Source organism: Platichthys flesus, chromosome 3 (genome assembly GCF_949316205.1).
Source record: "Platichthys flesus chromosome 3, fPlaFle2.1, whole genome shotgun sequence".
Lineage (NCBI taxonomy): Eukaryota > Metazoa > Chordata > Actinopteri > Pleuronectiformes > Pleuronectidae > Platichthys > Platichthys flesus.
This window is the reverse complement of record NC_084947.1, coordinates 7,343,833-7,365,628: the sequence shown is the minus strand read 5'-3', so window position 1 is coordinate 7,365,628 and position 21,796 is coordinate 7,343,833. Positions and strand designations below refer to the sequence as shown.

At 42.1% G+C, this 21,796-nt stretch overlaps 1 protein-coding gene across 2 annotated transcripts in view; it reads right to left on the bottom strand.

The window, feature by feature from the left end:
• Positions 1–21,796, bottom strand: part of rasgrf2b (Ras protein-specific guanine nucleotide-releasing factor 2b) — a 41,506-nt gene that overhangs the window by 11,695 nt on the left and 8,015 nt on the right. For both annotated transcript variants that reach the window (XM_062384989.1, XM_062384990.1), the window contains exons 2-15: positions 14,997–15,103; positions 13,607–13,754; positions 9,300–9,389; positions 9,036–9,172; positions 8,336–8,452; positions 8,129–8,208; positions 6,337–6,530; positions 6,121–6,230; positions 5,896–6,014; positions 4,907–5,067; positions 4,758–4,824; positions 4,133–4,269; positions 2,988–3,070; positions 2,073–2,321 (exon numbers count right to left, since the gene is read on the bottom strand). In XM_062384989.1, the coding sequence (XP_062240973.1) occupies positions 2,073–2,321; positions 2,988–3,070; positions 4,133–4,269; positions 4,758–4,824; positions 4,907–5,067; positions 5,896–6,014; positions 6,121–6,230; positions 6,337–6,530; positions 8,129–8,208; positions 8,336–8,452; positions 9,036–9,172; positions 9,300–9,389; positions 13,607–13,754; positions 14,997–15,103 (1,799 nt within the window). The remainder of the gene's footprint in view (positions 1–2,072; positions 2,322–2,987; positions 3,071–4,132; positions 4,270–4,757; positions 4,825–4,906; positions 5,068–5,895; positions 6,015–6,120; positions 6,231–6,336; positions 6,531–8,128; positions 8,209–8,335; positions 8,453–9,035; positions 9,173–9,299; positions 9,390–13,606; positions 13,755–14,996; positions 15,104–21,796) is intronic.

The window sequence follows — 21,796 nt, the reverse complement described above, 5'->3', positions numbered from 1 at the left end:
AGTCTGAAAGAGAAGGGAAGGAAGAGAGGAGCGTCGATGAAAGAAAAACGCACGGAGGCAGGGGAGAGGAATGCTTTGGAAAGAAATTTGTAGCAAGCAGAGGAAGCAAGCACCAGAGTAAAAGTGAATAGAAGGATACGAAGCAGAGGAGGAATGACAGAAAGTATCAATATGGATACGAAGGGGAAAACCAGCCTCGAGGAAGCGATGCTCCGGAGAGAAAACATGCTACGGACCAGCTGCAGGTTGAAGACAACAAAAGGTTTCCCCCCGTCTCCCATTTTATGCATCATCAACTTAACAAGGTTCAAACTGCTGTAATTACAAGCCCTGTGAGTGAAAGATGGATTAGAAGTCAAAGTAAGGAGGGAGAAAAACCATGCATCAGTATCAGACCAAGACCAGAGGAGAGAAAGAGCAGGCAGGAAGAGAAGGAGAGAGACAGTTGGGCTACATCCATACTGCCACGTTTTCATTTCTACAATTAAAAACCCCGGTCCACAGTGGTGTTAGAATCCCTGTCCAAACTAACACGTCTGCATATCAGGTGACCGCTCACGTACACGGGACATGCGTGTGCCAGTGTGCGCAGGAATTGATCCGATAATAACTCGTCTCCATTAGCTGTTGGCAAAGACAACACGGTCTTCTGTAATTCATTATCCATGTGGAAGAGCCTCATGTTAAAGGAGACGGACGAAACCATGTGACCCAAAAGATCCAATCGGCAGTTGTCACGGTTTTCAAACATCTACGTTTCTGCCCCTCCAGACTAAAACACATCCCTGGGGTTTTCAAACTAAAACAGGGGCCAGCGGTGTTTCCTAACAGCAGAGTAGTGTGGACACCGGGCGTATATCTGTAGCAGAGTCGATGCGTTTCCAAATGAAAACGCTGTAGTGTGGATGTAGCACAAGAAAGAGGACAGAGAGAGAGGAGTTGGTTACTTGGGCTGATCCATGGCTATCTTCTTGATCTTCAGACTGTAGTCAGGACAGATGGATGAGATGGACAGACGGTCAAATGAGTGGTACTGCGCCCTGTAGTTGGAGAGGACACGAAGAGATGGATGACACAGAGCAAAAGGATTAAACGGATGGATGTGATGATTGGATCGAGGTGTGGAAAAAGACAGAAGGAGATACACGTGGGAAATGGAAAGCGGTTTGAAGGACGATGATGGAGGGACGATGTATGAGCTTCTTGGAAGAGGAGAGGTGTGTTTGAGGTGAAGGGGGAAGCAGCGAGTTAGGCAGTGAACAAATATCGACATATATAATGACAACATGGGAGAGAAATTCGGCCCAAAAACAAGGCAGCAAGATATTTTAACGAGATTTCTTTGATTTTAACGAAGATTCTATCAGGTTTTTATCACCTCTGGCTTCTAATTAGCAAATTTGGCAAGACAGCGAGGTGAGGGAGAGACGCTCAGTTTTGTTGAGTTTGTGTTGAGTTACATGATGCTAATTTGGGAAATGTGAAAAAGAGAGACAGGGGAAGGTATGTAAATCTTATTCAGGTAAAAGTTTAAGAAAGGGGAGTTTGGCCACACGTCCTGCATCCGTCTGGTCCCTGGATCCTTCAATCCTGAACCCACAGGTCACGGTGAGTTAAGACCATCCATTCAAACCTGAGAGCAACTCCTCATCCGACACACAAAAGAATCCCTATGACTGTGCCAAAAACTTTGTTGAAGCATCTGTTCTGCTGGCGTCCACACACACAGGCCAGTGTGTGTTTCAGCCAGCATGTATTTAAACCTTGTGGACGGAGGTGAAAGCTGCTTCCTGAGTCCAAAACACAGACACACATCTGACCACCTCAGGGGAGCTAAGAAACCGATCCCAGAACACTTACATAATGCTAAAATACATTTTGTGTGTGTGTATTTGTGTGTCCCAGCACAAAATCATACCAACACAAATACACACTCATACTAAATTGGCATTGATGAATGTGCACACGCTCATCGACAGAACCCAGACAAATCTGAGTTAGATTCTATGAAAACCTGTGACCTTAAGCCTTCTGCCCTTTTTCTGTGTTTGTGTGTGTATGCTGTGAATGACCTGATAGGAATGGAGGAAAAGGGCTTCTTGTAGATGTCGGCCAGTTTGTCCATGACCACCGTGGCGGTGGTGAAGATCCTGTACGTGTGCAGGAAGGTGTTGAGGAAGTCTATTGAGAGGAAGCGCAGGTCCGTCAGCCTCTCCAGCAGCCGGTCCACGCTGGCGTAACGGATCTGGGGGACCTTGCAGGAGTTGAGCGTCTTGCTGAAGCAAATGTCAACATCATCTTTATGGAGACGCATATCGGATCTGATGGACACACACGGTCACACGTACACACACACACACACACACACACCGAGCATGGGTGACTGTTGAACAAAGCAGGGCTCAAACACAAATAGCCAAGTAAAATAGAGAAAGAATACAACACCCACACATTTCAAAGAAGGAGGCTGAAAATAGGAGTGGATACCAATGAATACTGTCAAGCATAAATAAATAGAAAACAAAACTGTACACACAGTTCCAAATTTACTGTACAACAACAAAACTGTAACATTGTCACCAGGGTAGATAGGCTACATTAAGTTTGGCATGAAGAGATGGGTGTTCCTCTTCACACACACACAATCATACTCTACAACACCAACCAGAATGATAATAAATACTGTTTTTTCTCATGTCACTCTATTTATATCACTGTTTCTTAAGGAAAGAAATCACAACATATCCTTGTACTTATGTAACCGTTTTTTACTTTCTCAGGGAATCTTCCTGTTCCACTGCACTTGGCTAAATAACATTTCTGTACAAACCACTTCTACAGTGAAAGGTGTAAATCATGTAACACTCTGGGTTTTTTGTTTAAAATTTTTATTGAATATTTCTATGCTCTTGTTCACCTCAATCTGACTCGCCTGCTGCTGAAACAACTGAACCCCCCCCCTTTGTTGCCTCATATCTTGTACTTACTTGATCATATGAGGCACAGTGACTTTGGAGTTCTCCTCAAACACACTGGTCATCAGGCCATTACAGCGAATGTTATCGATACACTGCAAACACAGAGAGAAGAGGAGGATAGATGATGAGGAGAGAGTTTTTAAAGCAGCAGACTGGGGGAAGAAACCGAGGAGCAATTTGAACAGGGGATGTTCAGCTGCTGCAGAAGGAAAGGTTCATAGTGGTGGAGCCACGACTTTGAAGAAATGCTCACCCTTTGTTTGGAGCTCAGAACAGCCAGTATAGGCCCTGGAGAGAAGATCTGACAGACCTACTGGATGTATATGGATGGAGATGAATCCTAGACCTCATGGGAAGCATAATATGAAGAAAGAATAATGTGTGTGATGTGTCATTCTACCGGCTCTGGCAAACTGAAATTCAAATTGAGATTGAAATTACGTTATTCCTTGAGCAGTGTATCACTGCAAAAGTAATAAATAAACAATCAATGGTGTTAAAGGAATATTACTCATTACCATTAACAAGTGATTGATGTAGGAACAAAGCTTGACATTGCTCTTAGTCCTGAATGTGTTTAATGTGTAGCTTCGGCCTGAGGGTTACTCTATCTGTGTCTTTGTATATTTGCATTCCTTTTATTTTTCTTTAAAGTCAAGCAGCATCATTTATAGATGTTACATTCACCGACATGAGATCTGTGATATTTCTTAGTTGTAAAATGACACAAAGCTCAATGATTTAATGTGGTTATTGAAATGCGTATCCTGAATAAAGACGACAGGGATTTAAATGTGTCTGAACTTCTGAGGAAAGCAACCTAACACGTGAGCTATATTCTTTATTCATGCAGAACCCAAACTTGAAATCATTTTCGCCGTCTGATTGATGAGGAAAAAGTGTGTGAGCTGTCAGAGCATCTTTTCTGTCCGATGAGAATGAATCCAGTGTGACATGCTTGTATGATGCCACTCTGTTTGTGAAGAAGTGAGGCGGGGAGCTGAACCCGCCCCTGGAGAGCTGCACCCGTGTCTGTGTTTACTTATCACTAAGCGTCCTCAATGCCCAGAGGAGACATGCTTTCGCTATTTGCAGGTTCTTGTTAGTCTGTGTTGGTCTGGGTGTGTGTTGGTGTGACTCCCGGCGCGTGTTACCTGGCTGATATCGCTGGTCCAAGCCGCCTTCTCCTGACGCGATGGCGCCAGTAACACCACGGTGAATGAAGCAGAATCTGATGGCTCCACTACGAGCTTAAAGTCCAGCTGACCAAACACCTGACCGCCAGCTTTAGCTGTTTCATAGAGGAGGAAGGAGATTTTTACAGTGCAACAGAAAACCTTGTGATGATAACAGTAACACACACACACACACACTCAGGGTTAATTAAGCAGACCTGCTATCTCCATTCTCTGCACCCCTGAGGCTTAAGTGTAAAGGTGTGTGTTAAAGGCATGTGTGCATATGCATGTGTTTTTCTTGTGTGTGTGTGTGTGTGTGTGTGTGTGTGTGTGTGTGTGTGTGTACGTGTGTAAGTGTTTCATCAATCTCCCTATTTGCAACATGAATCCTCTGAGAATAAATTAATGGATCCTTGATGTTGAAAGATCAAAACCTGACATTTAAAGGGGTGAGCATCTGATATTTAAACGGAAGACACTTATTGTCTGACACCTAATTAACCCCCTTGAGCGGTGAGGAGCCTACATGAGGCAATAAGAGCTGCCTGTGTGTCAACCATTGTGAACACACTGCTTCAAACTGTAGCTGTAGTAAACTTACACTCCTCATCACTGGTGTCTGTTTCCTCTATGAGCGTGCAGTCGATGAGGGACAGAACTCCTCCTTGCTGCAAAAAGAAAAGAGAGAATATGCTTTATATTGACATTTGGGACGAAAGTTGAGATTTAAAGTGCTGAAGCTTTTCTCACCTTGAGAAGGTGCAGTTTTCCCCCAGAGCTTCGTGTGCAGACCAGGAAGTGTTTGGTAAAGAGGAAACACTGCCTCTCCCCTTCCTTCTTCAGGGAGAGGGAACCCAAACGGACCTTACTCAACTTTCCTCGCTCCACCGACGGCAGCTGGATCAGGGAGCCTGGAGAGCAGGAGGGGCACAGGATTACCTTACACTTCATTAAGCTGACACTAAGCTGAGAACAGGTTTACAATGTTGTTTGCAGCGACCCAAACAGGAAAACGTGAAAAAAATTATAAAATACTTCTGGACCCCTGCACACATGCAACTGCCCATTTACTGGCAAAGTAATGTTTCATCTTGAAAGAATATTTTTAAAAAACAGTTGGGATTAGTTGATCCACTTTCAAAGTTGGTGTCACATCTTGTGTGGCATCACAATCCTCTTTTTCCTGAGTAGTCGAAGGGTAACTTGATGTTTCACTCAATAATAATCAATGATGCATAATGTGAAATATTGCATTGATCTGAATCTGTTACTCCTTAGTGTAGTAATAGGAATATAACTTGTCAGTGCATATATGAATCTTATGCATTTTTTTATTTTATAAGTTCAGAGTTTAGATGTTTCGATGAGTCTCTAACCACTTGGTGCTTCAGGTCAGTATGAGCAAACGCAATACAGCTTATGCAGTGAATCCAGAAAAATCTGTTGCAACGCCTTGTTTGGTATTTGATAGAAATCCATTAAGACTTCAGTAGATGCATCTTTTCAATTATATATATGAATGATCCAAGCTGATCTTAAACTTGTCAGAAAGTTCTCATTAAACAGCCAAACCCATTTGTAGAACCACATTTTGAAGATGCAAGATGACAGACAGTAAAACCCTCTTGTAAAACCATTACAACAGCTAATGTAAATCTGAGCTCCATCGAAGTCTCAGATTACAAGATGAATGTTAGAGTGAACCTCCAGAGATTTGCTGTGAGCTGACGGAGGCTCACCCTGCCGGACGAAGGTCTGGCTGGTGTCCAGCAGGATGTCACAGCCCTCCACTATCATCCTCTCTATGGCCAGGTTCTTCCTGATGTTCTCTGTGTCGCTCACCTCGTCATGCATCACTCTGGAAACACACACACACACACACACACACACACACACTAATTAGATCCGATTTCAACACAAAGATGTATCAGGGAAGTGGATTATTCTGAAACCCAGATACACACCTGGACAGTTCCTCTAACTTGGACTTGGCGAATTCAAGACTCTTTCGCTCCACGTGCTCATGAGGTGTGTGCGCCAGCAGCTCATGCAGGGTGATGATGTAGCGAGGAATCTGACAGGTGGGAAGAGCAATATGACAATATATGCAAACTTTATTAAAAGACATTTGCATTTGTTTTCTTTGAGAAAACCAATTTATGTTGGTGCCCAAGTTCTACCTGGAACATAGGATATGTGAGGAAGGTCTCAAGCATCCTTCCCTCACAGGCGGCGTTGGACTCGTACTGTTTCAGGAGCTTGTCGAAGTCTCTGTTCTGCTTACAGTTGGCCAGAACCTGCAGGCTGTACTGATGGTTCCTCACGAACTCCTGGTAGATGTTCAGCATGGGCAGCAGGATGTCAAATAGGTCAGCTGGAGACAAACGCACACACACACACACACACACACACACACACACACACACACACACACACACACACACACACACACACACACACACACACACACACACACACACACACACACACACACACACACACACACACACACACACACACACACACACACACACACACACACACACACACACACACACACACACACACACACACACACACAGGACTGTGTAAACATCTGAGGCACTTTAGATTCATATCCATCAGGGAGACGTCCACAAACTCATTCTGCAGCATGACAATGACCCTAAACACACAACCAGAGTGTAAAGCACTGTCTTCAGAGACAGATGGCAGATCCCAGATCTCCACATCATGGAGTCCGTCACGTGACGAGATGGAAGATACAGAGATGGACAGAATTACCTTAGGGGCGATCTGGCCAAGGGGGTAGAGCGAGCTTCTTCCCCATCTGCATGCCAAAGTGTCCTTGGCAAGATACTGAGCCCCTAAATGGCCCCTCATGAATGTTGAGTGTACTAAAAATGCAGTCTCTTTGGACAAAAGTGTCAGCTAAATGACATGTAATGTAAAGTAAAGTAAAGAATCCACAGAACCACTGTAGCCAGTTCTCCAAGATGCTTGGAACCACCTACCTGCCAAACTGGGGAATCATCTATTGATACAGTTTTATCGATTTTGTGATTATAATTGAGCAGGAATATAAAAAAAAATCATCAACCCATAACCAAGCTGGTAACCATTAAATAACCAGCTTATGTTCCAGCTAAATAAGAAAAACTTCAATCTAAAAAATCCCCCAAAATCTCATGTAATGGTGCTTATGACTAAAAAGCCAGATTTGTGAGACTATCTGAACAAAGGGCAAATTGGAAATATGTAAAAAAGGTATATAGGAAGGTAGTGTATCGGTACTGTTGCTAAGTTTTATGGATTTTGATAAAGTAGAATATATAGTAAATAATAATTTGTGTTTGGAGCGTTTGTGACGTCAAACACGATCACTGGGAGAAATAAATCCTGAGCAGGTTCAAAACCTAATTTGAACATTTATGCAACATAGTGAAACAGCATCCAATGTAGCTGATGCTGTTTTCTTATTCACTGCAGAGAACCAAATGATTAGATCGCGAAAGGATGAAAAGATCAAAATCCTGCTGTTGGTCAAAAGTCAGCGTTCAGCAACCGACCCGAGGAGCGGAGTCAGATAAGGACGCTGTGTTTAATCAGTGGAGCAGTTTCTTTAGGAATCGGTCACATGTGATTTGCTGTGACGTCTTTCAGCGGTCTGTCTCCTAGGTGATGCTTATCTGTCGAAGGCGATTCGGTTTTCGGAGGAAGAATCATGGGATGCCTTCTGGCCGGGGCAGTCATTGTTCCCCAAGACAATAAACGTGTGTGTTGCAGACAGAGATAGGAAAATGTGTGTGTATGTGTTTGTGTGTCTCAAGGCTGACATTTGAATGAGACAAACTGGATGTGGAGGACCACTGAAACCCTGACCTTGATGTCACTGAGTGGATGCACAGCAAACAGTGTGTATTGTGTGTGTTTGTGTGTTTGTGTACTGTGTGAAGTCAAGTAACAGCTTACCCAACACCAGAGTCGGCCAGTTTGCTATCCTCGCCTTCAAGCCTTGATGGAAAATCTCATGTAGGAACATGATGGTCTCACTGAACACAAGCAAATGTAGAAACAAATTGACAAAATATTCTTTATGTTTTTTCTATAAGCATAACCAACTCTGTGAACTAGAATAAAGCAAAGACGGACATGTTTATACAAATGTACAGAACACACCTGTTGAGGAAGATGCTGCTGACATCATCGTGGCAGATGGGAGGTTTCTTGGAGCTGGCAGCCATCCTCAGAGGTCTTAGGAAAAAGTTGACCAGGATGTAGAGTTGGTGGACGTACCTGTCATCAAACCAACACACACACACACACAAACACACACACACACACACACACAAACACACACACAAACACAAACACACACACACACACACACAGAGAGCGAGAGAGAAACACACATCTGTGTCAACTGGAAATCACCTGGAAAATGTGTGCAACCTTGCAGAAAATCTGAGCTCCTAAACACATGGGAAATAATGATCAACAACGTCAATGTAAATATTTAATAATTAGGTAATGTTCCTATAATATTGTACAAATAATATAACATATTTAAATATAATTTTACAGTTATATAATACAATTAAAACAAATGTATTTGTATCTGTTATAGAGATTAATGGATATTAACCGTTATACTTATTGTATTTACACATTTTATTTAATTAAGAACTTTGAAGGTGAAATACAGGAAATTAACGTCTCTTCTTGCTACTTGTGAAATCAAAGACCTGACAAATTTAGTAACTGTTTATAGTACAATATGGTTCCCAGAATTATCTGGACTGGTCTCATACAACATGCACAGATCGGTCGGCTCGTTGTGTTGAGGGAGACAACCTTTCTTTGGTGGCTGATAACTTACTCTGTCTCTGCCTCCACCATGTTGAAGACGATCTGGTTCCTCTTCCTCATGCTCTCGGCGTGAGGGGAGCAGATGTAATCCTGAACGATGATCTTCCACTTCCTCCGACAGAGCCAGCCCCGCATGAAGCTTTGCACCTGTGGAGATACGGATAGGGAAGCATGGAGCAAACCTGGCCCAACAAAATGCTACTGAAAACAAAGTGCAAATACATGAAACCTAGATTCTCTCTTGGGCTGAAGGTGTAGAAAATGACTGATGTACCTTCTTGATCTTTTTGATGTCCGGGTCTTCATTTTCATGTTGGATGTGGTAAGGCCGCATTCGCTCCTTGGTTTTGTTCAGAGCTACAATCTTTTGAAGAGGAATTCAAACAAACAAACAATCTGAGCAAAATGCGGGAACAAAATCACACTAAACAAACTTAGACATTCTAATCTTTGACAATCTGGCGTCTGCATTCAGAAACAGAAATGGCAGAGAAGGAGAAGCTGCTATCAGCTATTGACGATGAGCAAATTAGGGTCAAGCCTGATCACCTGTCGAAAAAGAAAAACTGTAACCCGCTGCTTATACGTTCTATTTCTATTCTATTTAAATGTATGGGAACACTTTTAAAACAAGTGTCCTCAGAGAGCAGAGTCCGATTTACCTTGAGACACATTGGCTTGATGCATATAAGAAATTACCGCACTACGGGGCAGTTTCCTTGTACATATTTCTCCATACTTTTTTTAAGGTCAACCAGAATTTACTCAGTTTCTCATTTTTGAGTCCAATTGAACATTTGCACCAAATTCGAAGAGTTTCCCTCAAGCCGATCTTCAGATATCAAGAAAAACGCTGTGACCTTGACCTTTGGCTACCGAAATGAATTCCCTGTTCAAGAGAAAACTTCACTTGAGCTGTCCGGAGATATCGCAGTGAGGTCACAGAGGTCAGATCATGTTCAAGAAAAACATAGACATTCTTTGTGAGGCCGCCGTGACCTCTGACCTTTGGGTGTGAATGTGAGTTAATCCTTGACTGAGGAATGGGAGGGACGAACGGACAACCTGAAAAACATAATGACTCCGACCGCTGGCTGTCACCGGCCTGGAGGTAAACAAACCACCTGCAGCACCTGCATCATAATATAAACCTCAAAATAGTGTAAAATAATGGAATATCTATTTCCACATTATGAAGCTTATAATAGAAAACACTGCTTCTCTTTAAGAAGCTGTGATGAATTTCAAACGTAGCTGGTGAGAGGTTTTACTTGGCAGCGTTTTCCTCCGTGCAGAAATAACCTCAGCAGCATTAAAGTCTGGCTCTGCTCTGTATTACTTTAACCTTATGCCTGTTGACAGCACCAGCTTTTCACACAATGAGGGGAAAAAAACAAGCCAAACGTTTTCATCCTCATTTTCTCCTTCACTAGCGCCATCATCATGAGTGGCAGCAGAGAGGGACCAGTCTGCCAAGTGTTGACAGAAACAGTCGCTAGTTGTTTTAAATATTCATAAACACAGAGCGACACACAAACGCAAACAAACAAACAAGAGAGTGTTTTAATGAGACGGATCAGCGGCCCCACAAAGTCTAATCCTTTTTTCATGAGCAGCACCATTACACCGGCAGATGTCTCCTAATGTAAAATGTCCTTCGTAAGCATTTTCATTACAAAGCAGGCCAATGAGAGGCGTTTAGCATCCAGAAGAATCTGCCACACTTGTTGCTCTGAAGGGAGAATTTACAACTAAAATCAGCATAACCAGCTAATCCATAAAACATTCCTCCCAAAGACAGAAATATAGTGTATTTAAGCAAAAAAACATTCGATACAGAATCTGAAATGACAGTGGGGGTGTTGATTATGGAGATGTTAGCAGCAGGTCGGGGGAATGGCGTCTCCTGGGGCCAAGAGCGGAGCAGAGCAGTATTATATTGCAATCAATCAGCGAACTCTGCGTCGCCCTCTGCCCATCTCTCCGGCACGTGATGAAGAATGTGCAGAGGAACAACAACAACCCCCAATTAGCAATTACAGTTTAAAAAACAATGTTAAGTTTTGTGTTATTTTGCGAGTCCATAAATTCCAAATGCAGTTTTCTAGATTTCTATAATGTCGTTTAGAAATCTCAATAACAAATATCTAAGTTTCAACAAAAACTAAAGTGTCGACGGCAATAAAACATTTCCTCCTCCTTTCTTACACAATCTTTCAAAGTCCTGATACGTATGATAATGTTGTGTTTATGAGCCGAAAGATTTAGTCATGTTTGAAACCTATAATAAAGTATAATTTATTGAGATGCTCCACATTACGCGTTTGAGCGCAGGCGACAGGCTGATCTCATGATATCATTTGATTATTATCGCCTAAAATTTTGACTTTTTCCTCAAGACATTACGACTTCATTTCCTGAGCTCTCCGATTTTTTAAGTGGCCCTAAATCTGACTCGATATTCCTTAGCAGTAAAATGCTTTTGTAGTGAGTTTTTCTGTTGGGTCAGATAAACGTGCAAAAGTGGAAGAGAGAATAATATATATTTTTTTTTATTACTGAGCAATGAAGCTGTAGAATTTGCATAAAACCTCTTTGTTTTCATTTCAGGAGATAATTAGGTAATCATTCAGAGATCACAGAGTCAGAAAAATAAACTTTGCCAATATTCACATTACAACACAACAAAATCACTGTCGTGACACAAATTATAATCATTTTCTAAAATTGATATACTGCACTAGCCTGGATGCCAGGCAAATTTAGCCCCGCCCACAACATTTTCGGTCGGGAAGTTCGGTCTGGAGTCGCTCCGTTGGGTACTTACATGTTGCTCCAACATTAAGCAACAGCTTTCCAACATTTGTCTTTCTTGGTGTTGTCTTTATACAACATGTTCCGAGGATAATACAACTCACTCTCCTTCTCCACTTCAATTATGAATTTAATGTCATCCATGCTGAAGAACTTCTCCGCTGTTTGCTCCGTTAAATGTCGGGTGTCGGGGGTAAATTACTTATTCTCCACTCAAGCCTATGTGGAGAATACGTAGCCCCCCCCCCCTCTCTTTTTATCTTTATCACTGCTTGTGTGGCTGTAGTGGATGGGCAGAGGGGGACATTGGTCAAATTAAAACTCCAGGACAACAGAAGGGGAATTCAAAGTATGGGATGCATATTTGGTAATTTATATCATATAAAATATGTCATCAATATCGTTTAAAATAATTTTTCAGTGTGTTTCCTGGCGCGATACGCTCACGTCGAGGAAAAAATAGACTCGACGCCGAAACGATCGCTGCACAGCCGTAATACTACACTGCATTATAAGGCAAATAAATCCCAAATCATAAAAATAAAGCAGGTTTGGATGCAATAGCTTCGTCCCATTAGTTCCGCTTATTTTATACGCTTGGAAATCAAATGATATTATTGTAGCAGCGCATCATTTAAACAGAATAAGTGAAAGACAATAAACAACGGTCGTGAATCATCAACTAAAAGTTTTCTCAACAGGTTGTCAGTGATGTCAGGATCTAAAGTGATTAACTCACTTATCGTTAACTTCATGAAAGATTGCAGCTATTGATCAAATTAACACAAACCAGCAATTAGCTGCTGTCACGCAGAGAATTGTAATTACTTCTGAGAAACAGTGTTGTGGAAATCAGTTCTGTTTTGTCTCTGAACATGAATCCCTGATTAACTGCGCCCTGGTGGCAGAACAGAGGCGTGTTGCCTTCTCTAATGGTTTGGCAGCCATCTGTAAGGGAGCTGATGGGCTGTCTCTATTGAGTGGTGGGCTTCTCCTCCTACAATCAGAGGGGACGGAAAACCATCCACCCCCGCTCCTCCACTGCCATAAATACAACAAGACAGCACAAACGCACAATGCACAGCCATTGGGCTGTTATGGGTTTAGATAGGTTTATACATGTGTTTCTACTTAGATCACTGTTCATTTGATTCATAACAGGAGAGTTGTCTCAGAGCTGTGTGGGCCTGTGAGTGAGTGAGGGAGTAACCGACTGACTATCAGACATGAGCAGTTTTTAAAGATGAACTCTTGACAATAACCGGACAATTGGGTTTGAACATTTTCCAGAATTTTACTTTCACAAAAATGCAGCAGGAAATCTCCAGATCAGACCAAACAACATGAAAATGTCCGGAAGGTTTAGACGAAGGGCAGGGTCCAATAAATGGACTTTATCAATCCAATTAAATAAATAAATATATATATATATATATATATCATAAATATGATATTAAAACGCTAATCATACTTTAATACATGAATTACCCCCTCTTCCTCCACCTCCTGCTGTTACAGTGTGGGTGAGGGGCGGAGGTCTGTAGTCTTCTTCACATTCCTTAAAGCTGTTATCCTTAATATCTGGAAATCCTGCTTGATTTACAAATGCCTGTGGTAACTCTGATGAAATTAGTTTTGATAAACCTTGGTGTTCATTAAGGTCTCTGGGTTTGTGTGTATGTGTGTGTGTGTGTGTGTGTGTGTGTGTGTGTGTGTGTGTGTGTGTGTGTGTGTGTGTGTGTGTGTATGTGTGTGTATGTGCTGCACCTCTGATTTGAGCCTCTCGATCTCTGTGTCCTGATCCTCCAGCTGGGTGCGCAGCTGATTGGCCGCCACCTTCTCCGTCTCCACTATCTGCACGAGGTGGATGTATTTCTGCATCAGCACCTCTCGTTCGATGATGATGTCAGAGTAGCTGCAAAATAAAGTTTTGCACAAATACCTCAGCATGGACGGGTTGGGAAGACACATAAATAACACTTCTAAGTCATTGGCTGCACAAAACATTGGTTTGATACATTCCTGTCCCCCACTGTGTGCAGAAAGTCAATGGATGCTGCTGAATAAATCATATATATGCTTGTAATTTATGCTTATGTATTCTTATCCGCCCTTTCAGGAGTGTCTCCTATATATTCTTAGCCATAATGAGTTCAGGTGGATTCCATCACTTCCTTTTATGACTGCAGCTAGAGGATGATTCAGACTTGACTCGCTTGGCTCAGCTTAATGCCACACATCACAAGTAACACAATATACTGTGGAGTTATTAAGCGGCTCAGAACATGAATAATTACTGAATACCTAGCATGAATCTAAGGGGAAATTAACACGAGGTTGTAAAGCCCCCACTTTGAAATATAATCAATACCCACATGTACTTTATCTGTTTCAGATATTTTTAAACGCTGAGGATATTTATCCTCAGGGTTTGATTTTTCCACAGCGAGAGTTGTTAACCAGCAAGGAGCAGCTTTCAAAAGTCCAATTTGCCACTGGATTCCAGATGCATTCGGTCATAAAGTCGCATTTTACTTTGTTTATAAAGCAATTTTCAACACTGAAATGAACTGAAAGTCAAGAAACAAAAGATATCAAGTCTTTGGATATTCTTTGTAAAACATCAAGCTTAACAGTAAATTACAAATAATGTATATTTAATGTCCCAAAGCATGTAAAAGTATCATTAATGCTAATGCTTGTGTTATTATTATGTCCATAGACTCTATATAAAGATGGACAACTTGACAACTCCCCAAAACTGAAGCCCTCTTTCGTCCCCTGGTGGCTGGCTTCAGTATAGGTCATAAATTCAGCCTCCTCCATGTAAGTGGTGGGACATGGACCAAACTTAAAGTTAAATTACATTTCAAATGTATAAATACATTTCTTTAATTTTAAGTAGTTCTCATCACTGTGACGTGTGTCCAACCGTTCATTTATCTGGAATATTTATGCTTCATTACTTCTGGATTGTGGGAGGAAGTGGAGATGCATCGTCCAGGGTTATATAAATTAAAACTAAGGAACACAATATGATGTGATGCAACATTTCCTTGAAAAGGGAGAAAAGCAACATTTTCTTGCTACGTTAAAAAAAAACATAACTCTTATTAAACCCATGGGAAAGACCCTTTAAATAATCCAGTGTGTGTACCTGGCCTGCTGGATGGCCTCCACCCATTCGTCACACTCACACTCCTCATCTGTCCGCAGCTCCAGAGGTTTCTGTCCATCGTGGCCAAACACGATGAGGAAGTAGTGCTGGAGAGAGAGAAAACCACAAGGGGAGAAAAGACAAAAAAAAAACTGTTCATATTTGTGAGCCTGGGACCGAATCGTTTTCAGTCGAGTCGGCAGTCTCGCTTGTGCAGCACTCGATGTTTTGGCTGCTCGTTTGGAGATGCTAGCCAAAGCTGATCAGGCATATGGTGCAGACATATGGAAACATTACTTTCAGGCACATCCTCTTCTTCACACTCTTTTCTTGCCCAGATTCCTTCCGTGTAAAATAAAAGGTCCGCAGCCCTTACATGAACCAAGCAGAGCCCGCAGACACAGAGGAGGACAAGGCGGAGGAGGAGGGAGGGGAGGTGGGCGGGTGGGTGGGCGGCTCGACACACATGACAGAGTTATTTGCTCGCAGAGATAAAAACATCACATCTCGCCCGGGCCTCCCTTCTCCACCAGCCTATTGTCATCACCATCAATTAGCCGGCTCGCTCTGTCTCCCTCTCGTTTCCCGTCTGTCTCTCTTATTATTCTGATGAGTTTCCCCAAGTATCTGCCTTTTAAAATACTTCCCCCCTCTCACACACAGACATGCACAACAAACGCAAGTACACACACACACCAGACATTATATCAAGCGATAGAGGCTTTTATTCAGATGGTCATGTCCTGGGGCACTGGGTTACCAGAAGAGCTGCTATTCTTAGTCAGGGAAAACCGAGAAGACTGAGCTCTGCATGGCCTTTCCCTCTCCCCCTCTCTTCTTTTCTCTTCATCCAACCACCTCTTTCCTCCTCCCTCTCTCTCTGCACTTCACCTATCATCCCACTCCGCCTCCTCTGCCCATGCGGCTCCACCAGCATCCTCACTCCTCTTGTTGTTGGAAGCCACTCCACCTCCTCCTCCTCCTCCACCATCTCCACATCCCTTCATCCCTTTGTGTCTCTCTCAGTAAGGATTCAGTGAACCAAACCGAGTCCCGAAGAGGGACGATTACCCTGCAGGAGGATGGACGGGCTTCGGCCGCGGTGCACAGGGGATGGGTCTGAGATAGAGTCACCGAGGTTACAGGAACAGACACACACAACATTTGCACAGCGATCCCTGGTGGGAGACTGACTTATATCGAACAGCCAAAGCCAAATTTCAACATTCAATTCACAGCCTTCACCAGGACATCAGAATTGTTGTCATTCTTGGTCCCAATAACAACTATGGGTTGTGAATAGATCACTTTTAATGCCAGAACCATTAACAAAAATGTGTAAACACGCACATACACATGCACAGACACACACTGCTTTGTATGTATCTTTCGTTTCGATTCACTGGCTGGCTGGATTTTATTACATCAACAATAATCTGTGCTCTAACAGTGTTTGACAGGGAGGAGGAGAGAAGGGTAGAAAGAGAAGACAGAGAGAAAGAGAAAGGACTCGTTACATAATATTTCTTAACCGAGTACATTTATAAATTGTGCCACTACATAACAAGAAATCATTTCCATGGCAACCCAATATCTGATGCTTCTGCTGCACTTCCATTTTCTGCTTTTCAGTGCTGCCTCTATTCATTTAATGCTTTTATTGATCCATCCTTTTGCCACTTTAGACACAAGGAGGAGGAGGAACCCTTCAGTGGGAAACCAAAACTGTTTACAAATGCAGATTTCAGAGCTGTAAATGGATAATCTGAGCCTAAAGTAAATACATGAGTGGTGTAATCGGATCTTTTACTTATTGATTAAAAAGTAGCAATACCAAATGTTTAAAAAAAGCATTGTTACAAACGACTTTGTTGAATTTAAAATGCAAAGTATATGTTGAATCTGTGCAAGATGGTAAATATTAATACTGCAGCCAAAAACTATTTTGTAAGATATAGTGGAGCTGTTGTTCTAAGTAGAGAACGAAGTCACACTCCCTCTGTGTGTGTTTTCACCACTTTGTTTTGGTAACCAGTCCAGGCACGTGTCCATCCCTGGGAAACCGTCGGCCTCCCCCCCTCCCAACGTAATAAAGCGAGGAGGCACCGGCTAAAATGCACCAGTCTAAAAACACCTGTCACTGGGACACCAGTGTGCTGTTGGGAAAAAAGCACTGCAGCTACACAAACTGTATACGGACCACACACAACATTACAAAGCAATGGCAATGATGCTGGCCATGCTGACTAGCTGCTTGCCATCTTGCATTGTGCTCTGGAAACATACAATTTCACAGACTCTTAGCAAAGAATAACAATTTGAGCCTTTTAACCGCAAAATTACATTCACATTGTAGCCACTGCTGCCATTCCCTGAGTGTTGGCAATCTACTGGACTGATTTCTAAAGTTTTAGCAAGTACCATTCATTTACACACAGAACTATAAATAATGAAAATTAGTCAACTAGAGTACTTCAACTTCAAGTACCGATAAATTGTACTAAAAAGGTACCCTGTGGAGTCTCTGTTCATATCGTACCTGCACATGAGAATGTACATGCATGCATGCCACAGACAGCCGTAGGCAGCAGAGTGGTTTTGCACTGTCCTTGCATCATCTAGCAAACATGGGTATAAAAAATGTAGATAATGTTTTTTGGAGTCCACTTTACAAATATATTTAAGGGAATGAAAAGCATTCACCAGTGTTTTTAGACCTCAATGAGATGTGTGGCCAGTATATACCAAACAGCATCACCACTCTGTATTATTTTTCTTAAATTGAATTCCTGTTCCCGAGATACTTTACATAATGTGGGTGTTCTTCACTCTTCTTGAGGATCCCCTGTTCTCCTCTCTTCTTGACATTTGTTAAAGTTGCCAGTTTGTCTGTTTAAATACATTTAAATACTTTTTCATAATCCAATATTCTTTTTTGTCTACCGCTACTATATTTTATAACTATCTGCTGCAGCTGTGACCCGTACACCCTCAGGCAGTCATTAAAGTGTAATCGTATATCATCCTATACAGGAGAATTTGCATTATGCTGGACCTCGTGGCTTTAATACACTGCACCGGGTTAGACTGCAACTGTGTCCTCATTAGTCGCGGAAGGAGTTCTAACTCCCTCTGAGCTGTAAACACACAGTTCTCTAACTCCGCAGCACCATTCAGGACGACCAGCTCGCTCTCCCTTCACGCCTCGGGGCCTTCACTGTACTGTAAGAAATTTCATTTAGACAAATAAAGGCAGAGAGGAGAAGTAGAAGAGACAAAGAGACAGATTCTTTCCCACTCTTTCAATCTTAATGTCACTAACGACCGATTTACCACCTGAAACCTTCTTCTTTTTTTTTTCTGAGAAACAGCCATTACGGAAAATGAGACTGTGCGACTGTCAGCGTGACACAAAGTGCATTTTAACACCAAAGAGCAAGACACAGACACAACGAAGGGCAGCAAATGTTATTATCCAGATGCAATTTCGGGTCTCTCATTCAAAACCGCCTGCCGTGAGAACAGATGTGACAAGTGAGAAGTTTTGACGACTTTATACTGTCCAACAGGGACCGAACATTAGGAGATTAATACCTACTACAAACACACACACACAAAAACACACAAACACACACATCCTCAGGTTCACTGTATCCCTGTATGGAATATTCCTTTATCCCCTATTATGGTTTAAAGAGTCTAACATGAAACTGGACTTGTTGGCAAACGATTTGTTTGGCAAACGATTGCTGAAGAATCAAGAAACATCTGTAAATGTTTAAAACGCGGAGAGGGCATTATCACAGTTGGGATTCACTGATGATTAGAAACTGGAATTGCCACTAATGATTCAGCACTGCTGTCTCCGTTGGTGTCTGCACTGATGAGAGGCCAAACTAGGTTGTACAATATCTAGTCTAGGACCTTTTTTTACATGTTTTCTTGACTCTGGCTTTGAAGGCAGCATTAAACAGCTTTGATCTTGTGCACGTCAGTTGGTAGAACGAGGCGTGTGCACTGAACGTGTTAACGGTTTGATCCCCATTGGGGCTGCGTATACACTTACTGTACGTTACCCCAAGGCTGGTTGAATGACAATAAAGAGACAGCTCAGTCACATAGAGCGCTCTCTGTACACTCTATATAGGTTAAGTACTGTATACTCCATTATACAGCAGCATCAGAGAAGTACTGCATTTCTGCCTTGAAGGATCCGATGCAACATTTACGTGAGTTTCCAATCGACTTAACCAGTATGTTTTTGCAGTGGGGGATCCAGGATTTTTCTAAATCCGAGGCTATGAAGTGGATTTATTGAATTATATGACCCAACAACTTTCACTAAAGTGCCCATTTGAGTCATTACTTGTTTACTGTTATCTCTATAGTTTTTAACAAAGCCACATATCACTGAAATGTGTTCCTTGTTCAGGCGTTCAAATAGTCAGTCGTATTGTTAGTATTCATAGTAAGTGACTCTTTTATCAGAATAAGACTATTTTAGGGGCCAATCAGATTTAAGCTCGGCTAACTGGCCCCGCCTGGCCCCGCCCCCGGATCTGCCCCGGTGTTTTTGCCTCCTAAACTAAAAGTCATATGTGTGTGTGTGTGTGTGTGTGTAATTAGACTTCTATGAGGACCACTTTAGGCAAAGACCCAACAGAGTGAGGTGGTAATGACTGCTCCTCATTTCTTCAATTGACTGTTTGAGGGTTAAGAATTGGTTTAAGGGTTATAATTAGGTTAAGGTTAATGTGAGGCAGTGAGTTGATGGGTAGGTTTAAGGTATGGTGCTAAGGAATGTGTCAGTGTCCTAGCAACTATAGAGAGATGTGCATGTGTGTGTGTGTCTGTGTGCTATAGGATTAAAACTGACTTATTTTATCCCTCATCCATCCATTTTCAATGTCTGCTATTTTAAGTATACATTTGAAATAGCAGACATTTAAAGTAGAAAGCAGCAGCTGAGTAGAACAATATAAACATGTAGTACAGTAAATGGGCTCATCCACACATACCCACAGGGATGGTGATTAAAGTAAAAGTAGGATAACAACGTTTGCGATTCTGTGACACAACACAAATGACACCTATTAAGTAAATGTCAGCATTGGCTTCTAAAGCTACACTGTGTTTTCTCCTTTTATCATCAACGCCGGTATATATAATAACTTTTAAAAGACAAACCCAATGCAGAAGTCACGGGGGCTACAGCAGCAGGTAGCTCACAGAGATACATGATCGTGCTACTGCCTTGTTTCATCTGATGAACTGTGTTTGTACCAGATACTGTTCTTTCATATCAGTGTCAAACCTCAAAGGTTGGCCTTATTTTGTGAAACCAAACGTTTCCTTGGTAAAACATAATTCTGAGCTGTGGAGGAAAGCAATCACAGGTCGGCTTCGTCGTGTGTGTTTGCAGCTCATCTCTGACCACGTTCAGAGCAACAGCAGGTTTTTGTCTCATCTTTTTCCTGAGATCCATACGTGCTGATTACAAGAAGGAAGTGAAAGAAAATCATTAAGAAGCCGTTTTAAAAGCTCGCCTTCACTGGAAGCCGCTGTGTCTCCACCTTTGCACTGCTGCCGCGAATCGGGCTCCGCACAGTGATCCCACAAGTCCCACAGGGCGATAATTACCATTACAGAGAAATACAACAGAGAGTCGAGCGGATTCATGTGTATGTTAGAGGAACTGATATAATCCATAAACTGGATTCCCTCCGTGTGTGTGTGGGTGTGTGTGGGAGTATACGCACCACGTGTGTCTTCTTGAAAACAACGGAATAAAACACAGAGTGAGATACCATTAAAAAAAAAAAAACACACACACATGCAATGGTAGTGAGTGATTAACACAACAGAGATAATCAAACCTCCTGCTGTCAGTACGGATCACAAGGGGGAACACGGTGTCTCAGGCACATCAACAAACAGAGTCACAACAAATTTCAATTGTTTCATTTGAGTATGAAAGCATTCTACAGAAGATAGCCACATAATTCGGTGTTCAAGAAAATTTAAATACGATTAACTAAAGCTACATGTGAGTGTTTTTCCAAATAGCTTACAGACACATTTTAATCTACAACGTGCACGGCTAATTTATAATTTCCATATTAAGCCAAAATACATTATTACCTATTACGAGAGTTACTTCCGATATTGACGTAATAAAAGTCATTGTTGAGAAGAAGCTTTAGGGAGATAAATGGGAGGGAAAAGGGTTGTGGGGTGACTTTTCACACCCACCAGTTCCCTGGATCAAACCCCGATCTCCTCTTTCTATTCCTCTCATTTCTCAACTCCTGTCGCGCTCCCACAGGGGCAATAATGTCTCTTTGTGCAGAGCGCGGCTTCATGAAAAGCTCAGGGGACAAGAACAAAGAAACAAACGGCGACTGCTGTGTAAGCCCTGTGCGTTCACCGATATTAATCGTATTTATTGTAGCAGAGGCTGCACACCCATTCATCTTCGACAACGCCATAAATTATGAATTAACTTTTAATGGGTGGCCAGATGTCTTCCATAATATTTGCTACAATAGATAAAGTGGTTCAAAGAATAAAACCATCTTCTTTCTTGAGCAAATACTTACTCGCGCTCTTACAAGACGTAGATGAGATTTATATGCATATGGGTCTAATGATTATAATTCTATAGACATCGGCTTGTTAGCGTAGCATAGCATAAAGACTGGCTGTACACAGCCCATACACAGCTTACTGAAGATGCAGTGTAACTACCAATGGTGACGTCACCCATTGGTTTGGGAGCGGCCGCTTTAGCATTGGCCAGC